Genomic DNA, 22,015 nt, shown 5'->3' with positions numbered 1-22,015 from the left:
TCACCTCTGTACTTCTTTTGTTTCCTACAATAAACTGGGTTAAGAATAGAATTAAGAATTAGAATCAAGGAGCAGAGCAGAGTGGTTAAAACAGTCTTCCCAGCACTGCACTTAACTGCGGTGTCATCCAGGCAAGTTATTGAACTTCTTTGAACTTCTAGTGGTACCTAGGGATAGTGTGAGAATTTAATTAGATAATACCTGTGTAACACTTGGGAACAATACTGGACACCAAGCAATGTCTCATGAACTGTTAATACTCAGTAATAATGGTACTTAGTGGCAATAATATTGATATCTGTTAAAAGAATAAAAGGGTTCAGTAGTATCTGCCTTAGGGAGTTCTGTTAGAATAAAAAGAATGTATGAGAAGCCTGCTACAGGTGCTTGGCACACAGGGCACTCAAGATATGGGAGTGGTTTTTGACGTTCTTACTTACACACAGATCCAGAACCCCTCCCAGTTCGCTTGCGCTCCAGGCCTCGGCTTCTCCCCTGCCCTGTGCCCATGGACGCAACCCCCAACCCGCCGTGTCCTCTCCCACAGCCAGTATGACCTTCGGGAGAACAGCAAACACTCGGAGGTGCTGATCGACCTGACAGAGTACTGTGGCCAGCTGGTGGAGGCCAAGTGCCTGACCGTCAACCCCCAGGACAACAACTGCCTGGCCGTGGGGGCCAGCGGGCCCTTTGTGAGGCTCTACGACATCCGCATGATCCACAACCACAGGTAGGAGCACACGACAAGTCCCTGGGAGCCTGATACCCTGACCCTCGTTGCCAGGCCCTCTTCTCTTTGAGGTGGTTTTTTTTTCATTCTGTGATTTTTTTTTTAAATAATTCAATCCGTGTTTGTTTTTATGAGAAGTGTATTAAAGAAATTACTTTTACTCCATTACCTGAAAGAAATCCCTGTGTGTAATGTCTTCTGTACACACGTAGTGTACGTAGTTACCATCTTACACGTGTAAACGCCTTTATTTGTACATACAATTTTACTTTATTCTTTTAAAAAAAAAAAAGTATACTCAGAACCTCCACAGAAGTCCCAGACCTGCGCGGCCCACCAGTCTGGTTTTCAGTGGACTCCTGGGACAGGTGTGTGGACTTCTGGCCTGCGTTGCTTTCGTTTGTGGATTTGGGCGACTGTTGTTGCTCTTCACACACTACATGACTTAGAGTAGGCCACGAGCTTTAGCTTCCTCATCTATAAAATGGGAGTAACAGGGAGGCCATGAACCAAAGACGGGTAGGCAGGGCCACTGTGATGGATGTGCCCACAGCTCTCTAGTTGGTTGACTTTTGGGGGTGCTCAGGTAAGGAAGAAAGGTACCTCTTCCTGACACAAATGGCTTTTTCCCGAGGAAGTGTGGTCCAGCCAGGAGTCCTGATCGGTATTATAACCTATTTCGTTTGCCTTGCCACCAGAAAAAGCATGAAGCAGAGCCCTTCAGCAGGCGTGCACACCTTCTGTGACCGGCAGAAGCCCCTCCCGGATGGCGCAGCCCAGTATTACGTAGCAGGTAGGGCTCACCCCAACTCTGGCCCTAAACTCTTGGCGGGGTGCTGATTGTCTCCAGACCAGTGCAGGGAAGCAGTGCTGAGAGTCAGACAGACCCGGGTTTAATCCTGGTTACCACCCACCAGCTCTTACGTGACCTTTGGCAAATTTCTTACTCTGGAGGAATCTTAGTTTCTCTTCTGTAAAATGGGATTATGATGACTCAGTGAGACAGTGTTTAACGTTGGCCCAGTTCATACAGTAAGGGCTCAACTCTTAGAGCTGCTTTTCTGAGGAAGATGATTGGTCACTGGTAAGGCTGACTTCTCACAACTCCTTGCCCCTTTTTGGAGGGACTGGAAGCCTCCCACCTGGGTAACTCTGCTCGCTGCAGGTCACCTGCCAGTGAAGCTGCCTGACTACAACAACCGTCTGAGGGTGCTGGTCGCCACCTATGTCGCCTTCAGCCCCAACGGCACAGAGCTGCTAGTCAACATGGGGGGAGAGCAGGTATGGCTGGCCCCCCGAGGTGGCCCCTCCCCCTGCCCCCCGCCCCCACATCCGGCAGCCAGGGCTGGGTCCACCACATCCCCTACCATGAGGCAGACAAGAAGCCTCACTGGAAATGACGTTACCGTGAAATACGGAAATGCCCCGGCACTGTTGGAATTCCCAGAGAAGTACCCTGGTCTTGAGTGTAAGCTTCAGAACTGACAGACCTGTCTTTAGTCCCTGGCCTTTTATTCATGAGCTGTGTGCTGTAACTTTGAACACCTCTCTTCATTTTCCTGAGCCTTGGTTTCCTCATCTGCTGCTTTCCTAGGAGGAAATCCTGAGGCTCAGAGCTTGCAGCCAGGGTGCAGTTCAGGGCCAGTTTTGGGAAGTGTTCTTTGATAATGGCCGGTTGCTAAACCTTCTGTTGTTCTCAGTCAGGTTGTTTAATAAGCCTTGCATAAATTAATTTACTCTGCAAACACTCACTGAGTACTTACTCTGGGAGTAGCATTATCATAAACATGAGGGAGACAGGTGCAAAATATGATCCATGCTAGGCTGACGGGAGAGACATGGCAAGTGAAACAAACCATTGATGACATTTAAAGGCAAGGTGTGATACAGGAGAAATGGGATGTGGAGACTGGGTGAGCCCCCGAGTTCAGAAGAGGCCTCTGGATTCAGATTGCTGAGCCGTCCCCTGGCTTAAAGGTAGTGTAAGGATAAGTGGGAGAGACAGTCTAGCAGAGTGGTTCGGAGCCAAATAGACTTGGTTTTAGGTGCTGGCTGTGCCACTTGCTACTTTTATGGCCCTGGATAAATTAATTAAACTCTGAGCCGACATTTCTTCTTCTGGAAAGGTGGCTGATAATAGTACCTTTTTGTGGTACTAAAGATGGTACTCATTTTGTGGTACTCATTTCTAAAATGAAATGAGAAAAGTCATATAAAACACTTAACAGAGGAGCAAAGTAAGGATTCAATACATGTTAAGTGATAGTAGGTAATATTTACTGAGGGAGGTAACTAGCAATGTTACTTTGGGCAAATTGCTTCTCTTCTCTGAGGTTTCAGCTTTCCCATTTATAACACAAGATCACTGAGGCCCTTGTTGACCTAATACGTATGTGATTCTAAGGAATGACAGTATTTCAAGCCGTCCACCCCTAGGGCCAGGCCCTGGGAGGATTTTCCTGCCTGAGGTTTGCTCCATGAAGCACCCCATCCTGGGTCACTCGGTGGTTCCCTGCTCAACACTCAGCTGCATTCCTGACAGCCGCCCAGGCCTCGCTCCTGGCCCGGCCACGTTCTTGCCTCACAGTGTCCATCTTCTCTTGACCCCTGCGCTCTAGGTCTATTTGTTTGACCTGACTTACAAGCAGCGGCCGTACACCTTCCTCTTGCCTAGAAAATGCCACTCCTCAGGGGGTAAGTTCTCCCTGCCCAGCTCCTTCGGGGCATCTCTGCTGGGATCGTGAGTGTGCGCTGCCTCTGCCGGGCAGCCTGCGCCTTACTTTGCACTGTGGCTGTGATCCTCCGGAAGGAGAAGATTCTCTGAAATAGCACTGTACAGTAAGAAGGAAGGGAACCCCAGTTCAGAGAGCTCTGTAAAAACAGGTTTGCCTCACAGCCCTTTTCACTTCTTTTGGAAAAAGCAGGTTCTTCCCATGGCTTGGCTCTTGAGGACCTGAAGTAGTTGTGCCCTCCCCTGCCGTCCTAGACCAGTCTCCTCAGTGATTCTTCCTGGGCCTGCAGTTGATTTAGGCACCTCCTCACCCCCCAACTTTTAGGCATCCCCACAGCCAGATAATGCCAAGTTGAAGTTATGTCCCTCTCCAGCCAGCAGAGGGCGCATAGGCTTTCTTTATGTGCTTGCGGATCTGCCTGTCAGAACTTGCTTTCTGGGAGTGGATCTACCCTGGGAGGGATAGCCCTGCCGTGGAGCCGTCAGATCCCCGGATGGAAGCTGGAGGGCTGCTGAGGAGAAGTGAGGACTGCCTCCTAAGTTGTTGCTGTTCCTTTCTAACCACCCCCCGCCAGAAGTTCAGAATGGCAAGATGTCCACCAACGGTGTGTCCAACGGCGTGTCCAATGGCCTGCACCTTCACAGCAATGGCTTCCGGCTGCCAGAGACTAGGGGGCATGTCAGGTAAGGCCAGCCTGACTTGGGGCACAGAGGCTTCTGGAATGTGGCAGTGGTCCCCATGCCACCTCCGCCTGGTGGGACTCCAGTCGTGCTCCAGCTGAAGCTCTGGTCTCTTGGTGCCAGTAGTTGGGGTCAAGACCCAGGGGCTAGCTGCTTTTAGCCCTGGGCTCCCTCCTAAAGGGTCCCGCACAGACAGGCCTCCCCCATTGTGTTTTCTGCATTCATCTTCACGCCTCTTTCACTGCCAGGCCCTGAGCTCAGCTTTCGATATAGAGGTGCCCAGGTCCTCTAGCCCTTGAGAGAAACCTCTCTATAGAGAGATCCATGGGCGGGACTTGGACGGTGACAAAGTTCAGCTCAGCATAGAGGCCGGAGGTGTCAGCTACTTTCCTGCCTAGTTTGATGAAGAATTCCTTTAAACCTGTCTAGGACAACTTCATTTCTGCCTCTCTGTTTTTTTCACTGGCTCAAAGCATCTGGAATTGTGGCCATTGACCTGCCACAGTTACCCAGGCCAAGGGTGGGAGTGGTGTCCTCTTTCAGAAGACAATGCAGATCTCAGGGACCAAGAAAACCAGAGAGGCCTCCAGGCAGGGCCACAGATGTCCTGAGGGGCTGCTCTGACCTTCCTTGGTTGGCCTGACACTCTGCTTCCCCCGTAGCCCCCAGGTAGAGCTGCCCCCGTATCTGGAGCGGGTGAAACAGCAAGCCAATGAGGCTTTTGCTTGCCAGCAGTGGACCCAGGCCATTCAGCTTTACAGCAAGGCCGTGCAGAGGGCCCCTCACAACGCCATGCTCTACGGGAACCGAGCTGCTGCCTACATGAAGCGCAAGTGGTGAGTGGGCCTGATGGAACCAAGTTGCTGAGGCATCCAGGGGCAGTAGCAGTGGCATCCTGCCGGCCCTCAGGGCGTGTTAGGCCCAGGCCTCTCACCAGTTCCTGGTTGGTGGTGGGCAGGTGCCTGACCTGTTGGTCAGGAAGCCTCAAACACCAGGAAAGCTCACAGTTAAGTGGAACATGTTCACAAGTAGCTTCAGCATGTTAGTGCTGTGGTTGCTGGAAGTAGGAATTGGGAGAGTGGTTAATCCCAGTCCTTGGAGAATTGGGCCTTGAATCGGACTCTTAAAGGGGCAGTAGAATCTTGCTAGATGGAAATGAGGCCCTGGTGAATTCAGTTGCTATCTGTTTGAAGTGATTGTGCAGTGCCTTGACCTTGGGGTTTGCTGTCCTATCCTCTTGGACCCTTTGGACCAAGCACAAGTAGGATCCTAGACATCTGAAGCTGGCTGTGGGTCTTGTTGTGTGGTAGTGGCCAGTGGTAAGGGAGCAGGTCCATATCCTGAAGAACCCTTTACCTTTGAAGACCACCAGGGCCCCCAGCCCTTCCGCCTGCAGCACCAGCAGGCAAGCAGGCAGGCAGACCCCATCCCCCAGCCAGGGCCAGGATGGGAGATGGATAAAGCTGGGCCCACAGCCATTTCTGCTCCGTCTGGCATCCGTCGGCTCTGCCCAGACAGACAGGCCAGCTGGTGTGCCATCGTCTGGCTGCAACTCGGCAGGCCAGAGAGGGAAGCTTAAGAAACCCACCCAAGTCAGCAGGCTGGTGGATGGGGGTTTGGGAAGATGCTGCCCCTACAGGCCTTAGCTCAGACATCAGGAGTTGAACAAGGGCTCAGATGGCAGCCAACCCCAGGAGATGACAGTTGGGGGGCCCTCCTGAGGTGTTTTGCCCCTCTTCCAGCAGGTAGGTAGAATGCAGTGGTCTTCATGCAGGCTCTAGGCTGAGAGCGCTGTCCTGCATTTTTGCTGAGAGGGGCTGATGATTTCCCAGTCCACAGTACCCTTAACGTCTTCTTTGAGTCCCTACTGCGCACTGGGACCTAGAGACACAAAGTTCTGTCCCTCCGAGTGCCTGTGCTCTGGCGCGCACAGCCTCTGGACAGAGGGTAAAGAGGTGGGCATGGTCCATCACCGAAGAGGCAGGAAGCAGTGAGTCTTTGCAGGGTCAGGTGAAGTGCCATGGGCAGAGGAAAAGTCGGGTCACTGTAGCTGGGGATCAGGGAGCACCGGGAAGACGTAGTGTCTGCTTTCAGTGTGGGCAGGCTTAGACAGGAGAGGGAAGGGGGAGGGGACTGTGGGGGAAGGACATTCCCAGAGAGATGAAACGTGTGAACAAAGGCGTGGGGGTGGGGGACTGACTGAAGAGCTTGTTTGCAGAACAACAAATCCATTTGGCTGGAGCAGAGGGTTCGGGAAGGGACTGGCAGGAGATGAGTCTGTGAGGTAGCCTGGGGCCAGCCTGGGAAGGACTTGGAATGCAGAGCGGTGGTGTTTTGGCCTCGATTCAGTGGATGATGGGCAGCTACTGAAGAGTTTCGAGCAGGAGAGGGAGGTGTTGAGGGCTGTCTTTTCAGGGAGATTGAGCTGGCAGCAAGTCCGGATGGGTGCGCCCTGGGGCCAGCCTGCTCTCTCCCCATCCCCACGTGCCTGCCAGTGACCCCTAGAATGTCACGTTCTGTCCCAGGCCAGTCTCCCCAGGGCGGCCATCTGCTCCTGGATGCGGTGGGAGCTGTCGCCCTCTGGCTCCTGGCTGCTTTCTGGTCTGGCTCTCCTCGGGAGTTCTGAGGGGCACCTTGCAGGCGGTAATTGGGTTTCCGAAGCGCGCCTGCTCCTCCGTCACAGCCGCTCGTTCTGACGCAGCCACGCCGTCGGGACACTCTGTCTCCTGCCCGCCTCCGCACTGCCAAGCCGCTTGTCCCTGGTCTGAGCAGGCTGCTCTGAGCACCGGTGCTCCCTCTGGGTGCTGTAGGAGGGAGGGTCAGGAGCACAGCTCCAGCGTCGGACCTGCCCTGGCCCCCTCACACAGGGGCTGTGAGCTGCGCCTTGGTGGGGAGGCCATCAGCTCGGGGCCAGAGAGGTGGCGGGGGGCGGGGGGCCTGCTTCTTAACACAAGTGGGTCCTAGGCCCGCCTCACCCCAGCAGAGGGGAAAAACGGAGAAGTGGATCCCGTGAGGGCACCTGGCTCTCCAGTTGAGAGGTGGGGCTGTCTGTGGACCTGGGCAGATGTGTATTCTATACTCCTGCACAGGGTGGGAGGAGGAGGGGCTTCTTCTCTGACCCTCCCCACCCCCCAAAATCGTTCCCACTTCCCCACATCCGTGCTTCGGGAGTTTGGAGAAGTTAGTATGGACGATTTGCAGCTCCTGTGGCCTATGCCCACCCCCACCCCCGCCATCCGCTTCCAGAGAAGTGGCTCTGCCAGACTGTCGGGCCCCATCCTCCAGCCCCTGGAGGTAGAGGCCACAGCTGCTGTGGATCAGTCAGCCAGGACAGAGGGGGGCCTGGCTGAGGACTTGCTGCCTGCCGGTCAGACCCTGAGTCCCCAGCCTGACACTTCTGGCTTCACCGGACCACGGAACTGTCCTTGAGGGCCCCCTGCCTCAGACCTGGCTTTGAAGGCCAGCCGGGGGGATCTGAGGAGGTGGGTGGAGGAAGGGAGAAGGAGGGCCTGGGGAGCCTGAGGCGGGCAAGATGCCAGGCCTTCTGCTGCAGAGCTGCGGGTGCCTGGGGTGAGCGGGCGCACAGTTGCACTCTGTGTCCAGCAGAGGGCAGCCCGACACTGGTTTTTGCCTCATGCCCACCCTCTACCTGCCAAGACGCCGGGGTTCCTGGCTTGCCTCCTAAACATACTCTGCCTCCTAGAGAGCAAGTCCTGGGCTGAACCAGGATTCTCTCCATCCCCAAATACCCTTGCCCTGAGATTGCTCAAAGGTGGGCTGGGGTGGCCACAGGAAGCGATGAGACTGAATGGGGACTCCCTGCCTGCCACGGGGCCCCACCTCCAAACCACACTCCCCTGCCTTCCCAGGGATGGTGACCACTACGACGCCCTGAGGGACTGCCTCAAGGCCATCTCCCTAAATCCATGCCACCTGAAAGCACACTTCCGCCTGGCCCGATGCCTCTTTGAGCTCAAGTACGTGGCTGAGGCCCTAGAGTGCCTGGATGATTTCAAAGGGAAGTTCCCGGAGCAGGCCCATAGCAGTGCCTGTGACGCATTGGGACGTGACATCACGGCCGCCCTCTTCTCCAAAAATGATGGTGGTGAGTAGAGTGCGCACTGAGGAGGGGTTGCTGTCGCTCTGTCTGTTGGAGATGCTACGTGACATTCTGGAGAGGACATAAGTTCTGAGACTGGAGAGGCCTGGGCTCACGCTGATTGAGAACCACGTGACCTTGAGACAGTCACTCGGTCTCTCTGAGACAAGGATTAGCAATAGCGTGTTTAAGGCACCTGGTGTAGTTCCCCCGGCCTCAGGAGAGGAGTCGGCTGAGCTAGGCCATCCTCTCCTGTCATGGACAGGGCCTTGGCCGTTCTGCTGGGATCTGAGCTCCAGCTAGTTGGCTAGAGTGCACTTGCTCCAGATGGCGTGGGTGCAGAAGAGACAGCACACAGAGCAGTGGTGAGGCCCCGGGCACAGGTATGGAGCCTCGGTTCCAGTCTCAGCTCTGCCATGTGGAACCGTGAGACTTTGGGCAGAGCACAGCCTCTCTGAACCTGCTGGCTTATTTGTACAGCGTGTTGAAGGGCCTGCCCTGCTCCTCTGGGTAGCGCTGGAGAGTGAGCCAAGTAACTGCAGTCTGTAAACATGAGAGGGGAGCTCACTGAGGGCAGACATGCAGCTTCCTCTTCTGCTGTGCAGCGTATTGGACCACGGATTGATCCATCTGTCTGGGTAGTGCCAGGCACTGTGCTATGTCCTGGGAATACATCTGGGAACAAGTCAGATGGAATTTCTGTCTTCATGAATCTATAGCCTGGGAAGGGACTGAGCGATGAAGGAGAAGCAAAGAAGACCCCGGGGGCCTGATAGGTGCAAGTGCAGGGGGAGGGCTTGAAGGCAGCCTGGGGTTCTTGAGGGAGACGTTCAGGTGGAGATCTTGAAGCTGGGGAAGGGGTGACTAGGCACGGAGTGTCGCCAGAGGTGAAGCGTCTGGCAGAGGGGCCAGCACGTGCCAAGGCCCTGAGGCAGGCAGAGACAAGGCACTGAGAGAGCTGGTGTGACTGTACAGAGGCATGTAAGCAGCCCACCAGGACCCAGGCTGACTTGTCTTCCAGGGCAGGAGGGCTAGAAAAATCACCCGCTCAAGGCTCTCTTGGCAGCACTTTGCCCTCCCCTCCCTGCCGCTCACCTCCACAGCAACAGACCTTAGGGCCGTGCATCCTCGGGGCTTCCAGACATTATTCAGGGAGCTAAGCCAAGGCTCTCCTGGCATCAGCGGTCTCCTCTTGAACACCCTCAAGGGCAGGATGCACAGATGCCTCTTTTTCACAGTTGTTCCCAGCTTTTCAGGGTAGTGGGAGAGAGATAACCCTTCATGGCTTACTACTTGAACGGAGAACAGGATGAAGGGGAGGAAACGGGGACCGAGGGAGAGATGGGCAGGACTCTCATGGTCCCTGTTCTCTGCCCCAGAGGAGAAGAAGGGAGCAGGCGGTGGCGGCGGCCCCGTCCGCCTCCGCAGCATGAGCCGCAAGGACTCCATCTCTGAGGACGAGATGGTGCTGCGGGAGCGAAGCTACGACTACCAGTTCCGCTACTGTGGCCACTGCAACACCACCACGGATATCAAGGAGGCGAATTTCTTTGGCAGGTCTGAGGCCCTGAAGAGGAGGGGAGGGCCTAGCCTGGTTCGCGGCAGGAGGTTGCGGGTGGCATGGGGACTTAGGCTTTCAGAAGTCTCAAATCCCAGCTCTGTGCCCTTGGGCAGATGGCTTCACCTCTGTGAGCCACCATCACCCCCAGCCCTCCTCTATAGATGACATACTCTCTTGGGTAGGTGAGATCCATAAATATGAATCAAGCATCTCCAGCAAGATCCCTTCTAAATATCAGCAGTGTGTTGGGGGCAGGTGTGCTGTGGGATCTGGGGGTCTGGATCCAGAGAGGCTAGGACTACTGAGGAAAGGCTGAGGCAGGAGAGTTCCCAGAGACCCCCGAGAGGCAGGATCTGATCCTGGCACCCAGGGGGCTTATGACGCACTTTGAGGGAGAGTAAGTTAGAGGGACCTCGGCCGTCTTTGACCCCAAGGTTTAGAACAGTTGGACAGTGACACGACTCTCCAGTGTGGAGAGGATTCTCGTGTGCGTGGGAGTTCCGAGTCGGGTGAAGACTCCAGAGTTCAGGGGGCTGAGTGGCTCCAGGCTTCCCTGCCCGCCCTTTCCCTCAGCCATGCAGCCTGCGGGCCATCCCCCCACCTGACCTCCCTGCCCTTTGCCCCTCCGCCAGCAACGCTCAGTATATCGTCAGTGGCTCTGACGATGGCTCCTTCTTCGTCTGGGAAAAGGAGACCACCAACCTGGTCCGCGTGCTGCAGGGCGACGAATCCATCGTCAACTGCCTGCAGCCACACCCCAGCTACTGCTTCCTGGCCACCAGCGGCATCGACCCTGTTGTGCGGCTCTGGAACCCCCGGCCAGAGGTGAGGGGGCGGGCAGGGTGGCAGCAGCCAAGCCGGGAGGAAAGAAGCGGGGGATGCTCTGCGAGGCCTCCAGCTGAGCTCGTGTGGGGCGGGAAGGGAAAGGAGTCACAGCCTCAGGGAAGCAAGGGGCTTCCGGGGAGGAGCTCTCTCCCCAGGGGTCCAAGCTGCATCAGGGCGGGAGCCAGCGAGTTCTGAAAGCTCCAGATGAAGCGGGCAAGTCCAGGGGCATATCCATGAGCCAGGTGTGAAGGTGAGCCTCACACCCGGGAGGCAGTGGCCCAGTAACTGGGCCCGGGTATGGGAGGGCAGGGAGGGCACCTGCCCCGCCCCAACACCAGCTCCCAGATCGGCACCTCCTTCAGTGCCCTGTCCCTCGTGTCCCTCTGCGTCATGTCCCCCAGAAACCCTGCAGAGGCCAGTGCCTCAGGCACACGGGCAGCGCATAGGCTTTGGAGTCTGATGGCCCTCAGTTTGAATCCTGGTCCCTTCACTTAGGCCTGAGGGACTCAACCCAGGTTTTTATCATCTGTATATCAGAATGGGCATGACAGCAGCACCTCAGAAGGCTACTTTGAGGATTAAAGAAGTGATGCCTGTGATGTGTCTGGTCCACGGGGACACAGGGACGGTGCGGGTAGTCAGGTGGGCTGGCCTGAGGCCTCCCCGGCTCTCTGCCCACCTCCTCCCCCTTCCCAGCTGGTAAAACAGAAGTCAAGAGGTGGATCTAATTCCAGAGGCAATTTCCTATAAATTTTAAGACCTTTCCTTGAGGGACGAGTGGCAGCAAAAGAACGGGGTGGGGGAGCTGTGTCTGCACCCCCCCGCCAGGGTATGGTATCTGTGCCCCCGCCTCAGGGTATGGTATCTGTGCACCCCACCCAGCGTATGGTATCTGTGCACCCCACCCAGCGTATGGTATCTGTGCATCCCCCCCAGGGTATGGTATGTGTACACCCCCAAGGGTATGGTATCTGTGCCCCCACCCAGGGTATGGTATCTGTGCCCCAAACCCAGGGTATGGTATCTGTGCCCTGCCCCCCCCCCCAGAATATGGTATCTGTGCCCCGCACCCAAGGTATGGTATCTGTGCACCACCCCGCCCAGGGCATGGTATCTGTGCCCCCCCCCCAGGGCATGGTATCTGTGCACCACCCCCCAGGGCATGGTATCTGTGCACCACCCCCAGGGTATGGTATCTGTGCCCCCCCCAGGGCATGGTATCTGTGCCCCCCCAGGGTATGGTATCTGTGCCCCCCCAGGGTATGGTATCTGTGCCCCCCCCCAGGATATGGTATCTGTGCCCCCCCAGGGCATGGTATCTGTGCCCCCCCCCCAGGGCATGGTATGCGTGCCCCCCCCAGGGCATGGTATCTGTGCCCCCCCAGGGCGTGGTATCTGTGCCCCCCCAGGGCGTGGTATCTGTGCCCCCCCCAGGGCAGGGTATGCGTGCCCCCCCCCAGGGCATGGTATCTGTGCCCCCCCCAGGGCATGGTATCTGTGCCCCCCCCAGGGCGTGGTATCTGTGCCCCCCCCCCAGGGCGTGGTATGCGTGCCCCCCCCAGGGCGTGGTATGCGTGCCCCCCCCAGGGTGTGGTATCTGTGCCCCCCCAGGGTGTGGTATCTGTGCCCCCCCAGGGCGTGGTATCTGTGCCCCCCCAGGGCGTGGTATGCGTGCCCCGCACACGCTGGGGCAAGTCCACCCTTGTCCGTGTCCATGCACCCCGCCCCCCGCTGTATTCTGTGTCCTCTTCACTTTCCAGTGTGGGGCCCACCAGAAGACGCTCTGGTGTGTGTACCCCCTGGTATAGATCCCACTGTGTGACCGTGTGCCCCCCACCCCCAGTGTAGTGCGTCATCCCCTCACATGTATCCTGGCGTCTGTCTGTCCTTCCATCCATCCACATACATCCCAGGACGAATTTCCCCTGCACCTGGGCACCCATGGGTACACCCACACACACACCCTGGTATGTACATGCCCCTCCACACGCACAGCTCAGTCTGTGTGTACTTGCCCTGCTTACAGATCCCTGCAGTAAGCGTGCTTCCCCTGGCTCCCTTCCCGCAGAGTGAAGACCTCACAGGCCGAGTTGTGGAGGACATGGAGGGCGCCTCCCAGGCCAACCAGCGGCGCATGAACGCAGACCCGTTGGAGGTGATGCTGCTCAACATGGGCTACCGGATCACAGGCCTGAGCAGTGGGGGCGCCGGGGCCTCTGACGACGAGGACAGCTCGGAGGGCCAGGTGCAGTGCCGGCCCAGCTAGGCCCTCCCAGCCCCCGGCCCAGCCCCCGCCATCGGCTGCATCCTCCGCCCTGGGCAGGAGGTCAGGGGGTTCTGTTTTGGTTTGTCTTCCCTGTCCCTCCATTTTTTTTTTTTTTCATTTTTCCCGTTACATTTGTTAGTTTGGCATTGCGGGTGGGGATTGCTACAACTTGCTGGCTTTTGGACTTTTGGGCAGTTGCCCCTTGACTGGCCCCTTGACTGGCCCCAGCCCTGAGCAGAAGAGCAGGGGGGAAGCCCCTCCATCTCCCTCAACCCCACCTCCCCCCTCCACGTTCCTGAGGGCTCTGGCCTGCCTCAGGTGGGGAGGCCAGGGCTGCCGCTGTCTCCGGGGACTGCCCCACCCTTCAGCTGGCAGCAGGAGTGGGGTGGAATTGGACAGGCTGGCCTTGGCCTGTTAGCATTCTTGCTCCTGACGGCGAGGCTGGCTCCCTCCTGGTCTTCAGGGAATGTTCTAGAAAAGGACAGGGTGCCCCCAATCCCTGCAGAGCCGCTGTGTCAGGGTGGAAACAGAAGTGAGGAGGGAGCCCTGGAGTGGGCACGGTCAGGCCACTTCCTCCTGGCAACCCGATGTCCTTTCCCTCTCCCCCCGCCGCCCCCGCTGGACCCCCCAAGCACGGGCGCTGGGCGCTGGGTCCTTGCTGTGCCCGCACGCCCTCACCGGCCCTCTAGGGGCTCAGCCTCTCCCACGGGCCCTGGCAGTGGGCAGGGGCACCACACCATTCCCCGCCCACCCGTGCCAGCCCTTCTGCACTCTCGGGGGGGGCCCCTCTCCTCCCTTGGGCGCTCTTCGGCCTCACTGTGACCTTTCTGCCAGAGCTCCCAGCCAGGCCTCCTCTCGCTGAGATGGCACTCCCTCCCACCCCCCACACGCTGAGCCGCCACAAAGACCAAAGAAGTGATGGCTTTTCTCTGTCCCCTGCTGCTCTGGGGGGAGGGGGTGGGTCTCCTGAGCCCTGGGATGGAAAGTCCCTAACTCGGCCCCCTCCTCAGCAGCCAGAGCTCTACACTGGATGCAGCGGTTCCCCCAGCACCCCACCACTCCCCCCCCCCCCCCCCCCCCCCCCCCCCCCCCCGCCGCCCCCGCCAGGCCTCGCTCTTGGCCCCCTTGGCTCTCAGCTCCCCTCGGCACTCCCTGGGCTCCAGCTTCCAGCTGCAGCCTCCCTCCACCCTGCTCCCTCCCTCCGCCCTGTCTCTGCCAGGTGCCTCCTCTCAGTCAGGCTTCTGAGAAGCCCTGGAGACAGCAGGGCCATGTTAAAAGCTTTTTCACAGTTTTAAGAAGATGGGGGTGGGGGTGGGGTGGTAAGGATAGTGGTGGGGGGTCTGGCACCATCTCGTCATTGCTTTAATCCCAGCTACACAGGTGGCAGCCTCTCCCCCTTCCTCTCCCCGCCCCCCATCACCCTCCCCACCCCTCTCTCCTAGCTTGGTAATGAAGTATATTTATTGGTGAAGGAAACAGCTGCTGCTGCTTCTCCTGCTGCTGGGACTCGCTCCCCTGTCTCTTCTCCACGACCTTTCTCCAGCCGGGAGGGGAGAGCCGGAGCGCTGAGGCTGGGCCTGGGGCCCAAGGACTAGTAGGGGCCCCTTTGCTTTCCTGTGTTCCAGCCACCCGCCATTTCCTCCCTCCCTGCCTCCTGCCTGCCCAGCCTGGGCCCTGCCGTGTGGAGAGACACAGAAGCCTTACTGTCCTCTGGGGGCAGGAGCCGAGCCTTTTTGTTGCTCCGCTCCCAGGAGAGTGAGGGTGACGCAACTGATTAAAACCATTTTGTTCTAGGTGTGGCTGGTGGCATTTGTGGGTTGCCCATGGGTCTGGGGGAAAGGGAGAGGATTTCATCTCCGTAGCTCCGTGACTCTTGAGTAACCACACCTCTGCGGGGTGGAATGAGGCCTGCCTTGGAGCATCCCTGTGGACCGTGGCCACCAGCCGGGCAGGACCAAGTGCAGAGCCTGGCCCTGATGGCCGTGATTTGCAATAATCAGCTTTCATTATTTGGGCTGTCTTCTCATCTGTAAAGTAAGGAGGGTGAAGTCTTAGTGGTTTTTCAGACTTTTAAAATCATAACCCAAACAAATACACATCTTGCATTGTGACCCAAGATACCCATGCTAATTTGTATGCATATAATGAACATAAGTTTTACATAATAACACTAAGCCTTGCTACATGCAGTGTGTTCTAGTTACCATTCTATTTTATGAAGGAGGGGAAAAAAATGCTGTCTATAACCCACTAAATTGATTTCAAAATCTGTTGTTTCTTGATGGGCCCTAGATTAGAGGGTTTCTTACACCAGAGGTTCCCAAACTTTCTCAGCTCACTGAACCAATAGTGCCTCAGTAGTTTTTACCTGGACCCCCTAAGCCAAAAGAAATACCTGACATTTCAACATGTTAGTTAAGCCAAGATCACTTAAGAATTTATGTCCTGGGCTTCCTTGGTGGTCCGGTGGTTAGGAATCCGCCTGCCAAAGCAGGGGACATGGGTTCAATCCCTTTTCTGGGAAGATCCCACATGCCACAGAGCAGCTAAGCCCGTGTACAACTACTGAGCGCAGCCAGCCACAGCTGCTGAAGCCTGTGTGCCTAAAGCCTGTGCTCCACAGCAAGAGAAGCCACCAAAATGAGGAACGCGTGCACTGCGGCTAAGCAGTAGCCCCAGGCATTGCAACTGGAAAAAGCCCATGCAGCAACGATGACCCAGTGCAACCAAAAATAAATAATATTCTTTAAAAAAAAATTTTGTCCTACCAAGTTAGTCATTAAAGAATACACAAAAGAAAAAAAAATTGAAAAAAAAAATACATATCAGAAGAACCTCTCTCTATTTCATTCTCAATAACTACAGTAACTACTGGAATCTGTGTGCTTGTTGGGTGCTGTAAAACTTGTCAGACTTTCTAATCAGATTGGACGCCACCACCCTCATTTCGTGTTCCACAGTGACTTTCATTTACTTTGTATCTCAGCAACCTCTAAAAACTCAGCTTCTCAAAGATGGCATAATCAAAGGAATGTAGTGGAGTCTAAGGATAAAACTGAACCACCCTGAGCTAGAAGCGCTCTCAGTAGCCAACAGATGCTAAGTAACTCTAAATTTAAAATATCCTTCTTTGCTCCTGTGACTTGACTGTGGCACCCTAAGGTAACTTTATGCACAGTTTGGGAACTGTGGGTCAGTACTGTAGGAACAGTAGTTCCACTAGTGAGATTTTGTGGTTATTCTGTTTGTACATTTGGAAAGAACCAGGCTGAGGCCAGCAGGGTATACTCAGTTTAGTACAGGAGACAGGGAAGAGATTCTGTCAGAAGCACAATAGGTGATGTCATGAAGCAGGTGCTTATCATTCCTCTGTATTCCCAAACTGATGCTGCTTTAGCACGTTTCCAGACTATGCAAGGAAGGGGTGATGTACCAGATCAAGGGACTAGGGCAGAGTCCCAGGTGCCCTCATGGAGCCTGAGTGACTCAGTTCAGCTGCATGGTAGAGGATGGAGTCACCCATGGACTTCAGGGGCAGCCAAACTGGGGAGGACTCCCTGTGCTTGACTGCAGGGGTTGCAGGCTTGGTCCTGCGAGCAGGGATTAGCCATTGGAAGACTTCACCAGGAGCTCCATCTCATTTGGAATTGGTACATTTTAAAAAAAAAAAAGACTTTTTTTTTTTAGAGCAGTTTAAAGCTTACAGAAAATTAAAAAGATAATACAAGGTCCCATATGCCCCCCTCTCTCCCTGCCTCCATTTCCCCTCTTATTAACATCTTGCATCAATGTACATTTGTTACAATTAATGAACCAATGTTGATACACCATTAATAACTAAGGTCCGTAGCTTATATTGAGGTTCACTCTTTGTATTGTACAGTCTGATGGGTTTTGACATATATATAATGTCGTGTATTCACACTGTGAAAAACAGTTGCACTGCCATAAAAATCCCCTGCCCTCCACCTATTCAGTCCTTACCAGCACACACACACAAAAAAGAAAAAAAGTAAGTACTATAAGTACTAAGTACATACATGCTTCAGTTCAGTCGCTCAGTCGTGTCCGACTCTTCTCGACCCCATGAGTCGCAGCATGCCAGGCCTCCCTGTCCATCACCAACTCCCGGAGTTCACTCAGACTCATGTCCATCGAGTCACTGATGATGCCATCCAGCCGTCTCATCCTCTGTCGTCCCCTTCTCCTCCTGCCCCCAATCCTTCCCAGCTTAGTACCTACTAAGTATGTGCCAGCAAAATATACACAAGATATTTATGAGGAAAACTACAAAATCATGATGAGTGAAAACAAGGGAAATCAGAATATGTGAAGAGATATTCCATGCTCATACATAGGAAGCCTCTATTATTAATAAAGATGTCATTTCTTCCCAACTTGGGCAGTGAAATCTCAACCAAAATCCCAGCAGATTATTTCATGACTATCCACAGGCTTATTCTAATGTTTGTATGGAGAGACAAAAGACCCAGAATAGCCAACACAGGTAACAGAAAGAACAAAGTCAGAGGACTGACACTATCCAACCTCAAGACTTATCATAAAGCTACAATAACCAAGACAGTGTGGCATTTGCGAAGGAAAAGACAAATGAGTGGAATGATCTGGGGATCCCAAAAGTAGATCCACACAAATATAGTCAACTGATCTCTGACCAAAGAGCAGAATCAACTCAATGGAGAAAGGAAAGAAACCTTTTCAACAAATAGTGCTGGAACAACTGGAGGGTGCATGCTAAGTCGCTTCAGTCATGTCTGACTCTGCAACCCCATGGACTGTAGCCCGCCAGGCCCTCTGTCCATGGGATTCTCCAGGCAAGAACACTGGAGTGAGTTGCCATGCCCTCCTCAGAGCATCTTCCCCCACCTAGGGATCAAACTCACGTCTCTTGTGTAGCCTGCGTTTTGGTGGGTGGTTCTTTACCACTAGAGCCACCTGGGAAGCCCAGACATCTACATGCCCCACCCAACCCCCCCAAAAAAGGATCTAAGCACTGAGTACACTGTCCACAAAAATTAACTCAAGATTGATCATAGAACTAAACGTAAAACATATCAATAAAACTCAGAAGAACACATAGGAGAAGATCTAAGTTTGGCAACACATATTTAGACACAACATCGAAAGCACAACCCATGAAAGAAAAAATTGATAAACTGGACCTCATCAAAACTCCTGTTCTATGAAATCACTGTTAAGAGAATGAAAAAGACAAGCCAACAATTAAGAGAAAATAAACGAATTTTTACAACTCAACAATATGAAACAAGCACCCCAATTTAAAAATGGGCAAAATATCTGAATAGACACCTCACCAAGGAGGATATACAGGTGACTAGTAAGCACACAAAAGCTGTCCAGCATTATGTCACTTCAGTTTAGTTGCTCAGTCGTGTCCAACTTTTTGCGACCCCATGAACCGCAGCACGCCAGGCCTCCCTGTCCATCACCAATTCCCAGAGTCTACCCAAACTCATGTCCATTGAGTCAGTGATGCCATTCAACTGTCTCATCCTCTGTCGTCCCTTTCTCCTCCCACCCTCAACCTTTCCCAGGATCTGGGTCTTTTCAAATGAGTCAGCTCTTTGCATCAGGTGGCCAAAGTATTGGAGTTTCAGCTTCAACATCAGTCCTTCCAATGAACACCCAGGACTGATCCTTTAGGATGGACTGGTTGGATCTCCTTGCAGTCCAAGGGACTCTCAAGAGTCTTCTCCAACACCACAGTTCAAAAGCATCAATTCTTCTGGGCTCAGCGTTCTTTATAGTCCAACTCTCTCATCCATACATGACTACTGGAAAAACCATAGCCTTGACTAGATGGGCCTTTGTTGACAAAATAATGTCTCTACTTTTTAATATGCTATCTAGGTTGGTCATAACTTTCCTTCCAAGGAGTAAGCGTCTTTTAATTTCATGGCTGCAGTCACCATCTGCAGTAATTTTGGAGCCCTAAAAAATAAAGTCAGACTCTTTCCATTGTTTCCCCACCTATTTGCCATGAAGTGACAGGACCAGATGCCAACGATCTACGTTTTCTGAATGTTGAGCTTTAAGCCAACTTTTTCACTCTCCACTTTCACTTTCATCAAGAGGCTCTTTAGTTCTTCTTGACTTTCTGCCATAAAGGTGGTATCATCTGCATATGTGAGGTTATTGATATTTCTTCCAGCAATCTTGATTCCAGCTTGTGCTTCTTCCAGCCCAGCATTTCTCATGATGTGCTCTGCATATAAGTTAAATAAGCAGGGTGACAATATACAGCGTTGACGTACCTCATTTGCTGTTTGGGACCAGTCTATTGTTCCATGTCCAATTCTAACTGTTGCTTCCTGATCTGCATACAGATTTCTCAAGAGGCAGGTCAGGTGGTCTGGTATGCCCTTCTCTTTCAGAATTTTCCAGTTTGTTGTGATCCACACAGTCAAAGGCTTTGGCATAGTCAATAAAGCAAAAATAGATGTTTTTCTGGAACTCTCTTGCTTTTTCAATGATCCAGTGGATGTTGGCAATTTGATCTCTGGTTCCTCTGCCTTTTCTAAAACCAGCTTGGACATCTGGAAGTTCACAGTTCACATATTGCTGAAGCCTGAGTTGGATAATTTTGAGCATTACTTTACTAGCGTGTGAGATGAGTGCAATTGTGCGGTAGTCTGAGCATTCTTTGGCATTGCCTTTCTTTGGGATTGGAATGAAAACTGACCTTTTCCAGTCCTGAGGCCACTGCTGAGTTTTCCAACTTTGCTGGCATATTGAGTGCAGCACTTTCACCACATCATCTTTTAGGATATGAAATAGCTCAACTGGAATTCCATCACCTCCACCAGCTCTGTTCGTAGTGATGCTTCCTAAGGCCCACTTGACTTCACATTCCAGGATGTCTGGCTCTAGGTGAGTGATCACACCATCATGATTATCTGGGTCGTGAAGATCTTTTTTGTACAGTTCTTCTATGTCACGAGGGAATTATGCATTAAACCAACAATGCGATACCCCACCACACTGATTAGGATGACAACATCAAATGCTGACAAGGATGTGAAGCAACAGGAACTCATTCACTGCTGGTGAGAATGCAAAATGGTAAGAGTTTGGCAGTTTCTTACAAAGTTTCAATAGTCTTTTTGTAAGATCCAGTAACTGCTCTCCTGAGTTGCAAGTGTTATGTCCATGCACAAACGTGGATGTAAATGTTCACAGCGGCTTCATTAATAATTGCCAAAAACCGGAAGCAACCAAGTCCTTCAAAACGTGAATAGATAAAATAGGTACAGCTGTGCAATGTATGGAAATGAGCAATCAAGCCCCAAAGCCAGGGAGGAAATTTAAGTGCATTATTGCTTTTGAAAGAAGCCAGTCTGAAAGCCATACCATATGATTCCAACTATATGACATTCTGGAAAAGGCAAAACTAGAGACAGTAAAAAGATCCGTGGTGATCCATTTTTAACGTCCGTCCTCATGTGTTACTCAACCCTGCTGATGGGGAGCCTGGGGCTCGGTCAGATAAGCGTGCACAGTGAATGTGTAGCAAAAGAGGCTTCAGGACTGGAACTCCTGTGTTTGTGGTGGGCAGATGTGGTCCCAGGGTCCTGCGGTGGGTCTCTGTGCTAAGGAGCATGCTAAAATGTAGTTGCAGAACTGAAAAGGAGATGAGAGATCATCTAGCTCAGAGGTTCCCAGCCCTGGTTATACATCAGAGCCACCTGGGATACTGTTTTAACCAGAGATTCTGTTTTAATTGGTCTGTGGGGAAGGTGGGGAGGTGTCCAAGCATCCATCCATTATTTGAAAACATCCCGGATTCATTCTAATGTAGGGCCAGAGCAGAGAACCACCAATCTAGTCCTATTTCCAGACCATCTATGGAGTCCTATTTACGGATAGAGACAAGTTCCAAAGAGGGGCAGGAAGATGGAATGGGCTGCCTAAAACCCAAGTTAGAGGCAAAGCCACTAATCTCTGCTTCCTGGTCCACTTCTTTAAGAATCATTTTTCTTATTTAATGTCACGAAACTTTTTGAGCCCCTATTTGCCCAGCACTGGCTTAATGAAAATGCACCCAACAGGTTAGCCCCTGCGTTCCTGGAGCCCCCACAAGATCTGGAAGACGTGGGTAGCAAATACGGGGGTCATGCACTGTCCCTGAATGTTGGACTTCGCCATGGAGCTCCCCACTGAGTGGTAGGCCGTGTGTCTGATGGACGTGATGGCAGGCGTGAGGCATTCATGGGGACAGGTCGGCTTCCTGCATCTGACCCATTTCTGTACATATAACAGGTCCTAGGGTTTCCCTGGTGGATCAGAGAGTAAAGGATCTGCCTGCAATGCAGAAGACTGGGGTTCGATCCCGGGGCAGGAAAGATACCCTGGAGAAGGGAATGGCAGCCAACCCACTCCAGTATTCTTGCCTGGAGAATTCCATGGACAGAGGAGCCTGGTGGGCTACAGTCAATGGGGTTGCAAAGAGTCGGAGACAACTAAGTGACACTGGTCCAGTGAGGCCGCAGTTTGCACCATTTTATGATGATTTACAGAATCTCAGGTCTCCTCCTCCTCTCTCTTTAATGGCCCTAAAAGGGGTCACCAGCAGAGAAAAAGCAGGGTTGAGGTTCAGAACCCCAACTCTATCTAGTTTATGCATGCTAAGTCGCTTCAGTTGTGTCCGACTGTGCGATCCTATGGACTGCAACTTGCCAGGCTCCTCTGACCATGGGATTCTCCAGGCAAGAATACTGGAGTGGGTTGCCATGCCTTCCTCCAGGGGATCTTCCCCACCCTCGGATTGTAACACCCCTGTCTGTTACATCTAACCTGCATTGGCAGGCGAGTTCTTTACTGCTAGCACCACCTGGGAAGCCTGGCTTATGTTTAGACCTTGGAAAAGTTCCTGAACCTTTCTGGGCTTATTTTTCTCTTTGGGAAAATGGATGCCATGATACCTGCTCTCTGGTTACTTCACTGCATTGTAAGGAGGCACCAAATCATAGGAGAGTATGCACATCAAAGTGCATTTTAAGTGGTTAAGTGGTGATGAGTGATTTTAATTGCTATAATAGTTAACACCGAATGTTCATATTAGGCCAATAGCTGATCAGCTA

General features: G+C 53.2%; 1 protein-coding gene across 8 annotated transcripts in view; it reads left to right on the top strand.

Moving 5' to 3' along the window:
- The window catches only part of WDTC1 (WD and tetratricopeptide repeats 1), a 67,227-nt gene extending 52,541 nt beyond the window's left edge, over nt 1-14,686 (top strand). For 4 of the 8 annotated variants that reach the window (XM_059877376.1, XM_059877379.1, XM_059877364.1 and 1 more), the window contains exons 7-17: nt 548-730; nt 1,429-1,523; nt 1,896-2,011; nt 3,349-3,424; nt 4,037-4,145; nt 4,805-4,978; nt 8,012-8,247; nt 9,621-9,798; nt 10,435-10,627; nt 12,696-12,872; nt 14,366-14,686. In XM_059877376.1, the coding sequence (XP_059733359.1) occupies nt 548-730; nt 1,429-1,523; nt 1,896-2,011; nt 3,349-3,424; nt 4,037-4,145; nt 4,805-4,978; nt 8,012-8,247; nt 9,621-9,798; nt 10,435-10,627; nt 12,696-12,872; nt 14,366-14,488 (1,660 nt within the window). In that variant the 3' untranslated portion in view covers nt 14,489-14,686. Of the gene's footprint in view, nt 1-547; nt 731-1,428; nt 1,524-1,895; nt 2,012-3,348; nt 3,425-4,036; nt 4,146-4,804; nt 4,979-8,011; nt 8,248-9,620; nt 9,799-10,434; nt 10,628-12,695 lie in introns of all 8 variants that reach the window. The other 4 variants (XM_059877380.1, XM_024978597.2, XM_024978608.2 and 1 more) reach the window with 4 other exon arrangements.
- Nucleotides 14,687-22,015: the final 7,329 nt, after the last annotated feature.

Source organism: Bos taurus, chromosome 2 (genome assembly GCF_002263795.3).
Source record: "Bos taurus isolate L1 Dominette 01449 registration number 42190680 breed Hereford chromosome 2, ARS-UCD2.0, whole genome shotgun sequence".
NCBI lineage: Eukaryota > Metazoa > Chordata > Mammalia > Artiodactyla > Bovidae > Bos > Bos taurus.
Note: the sequence above shows the minus strand (reverse complement) of the source record. Positions and strands in the feature narration are given on the sequence as shown.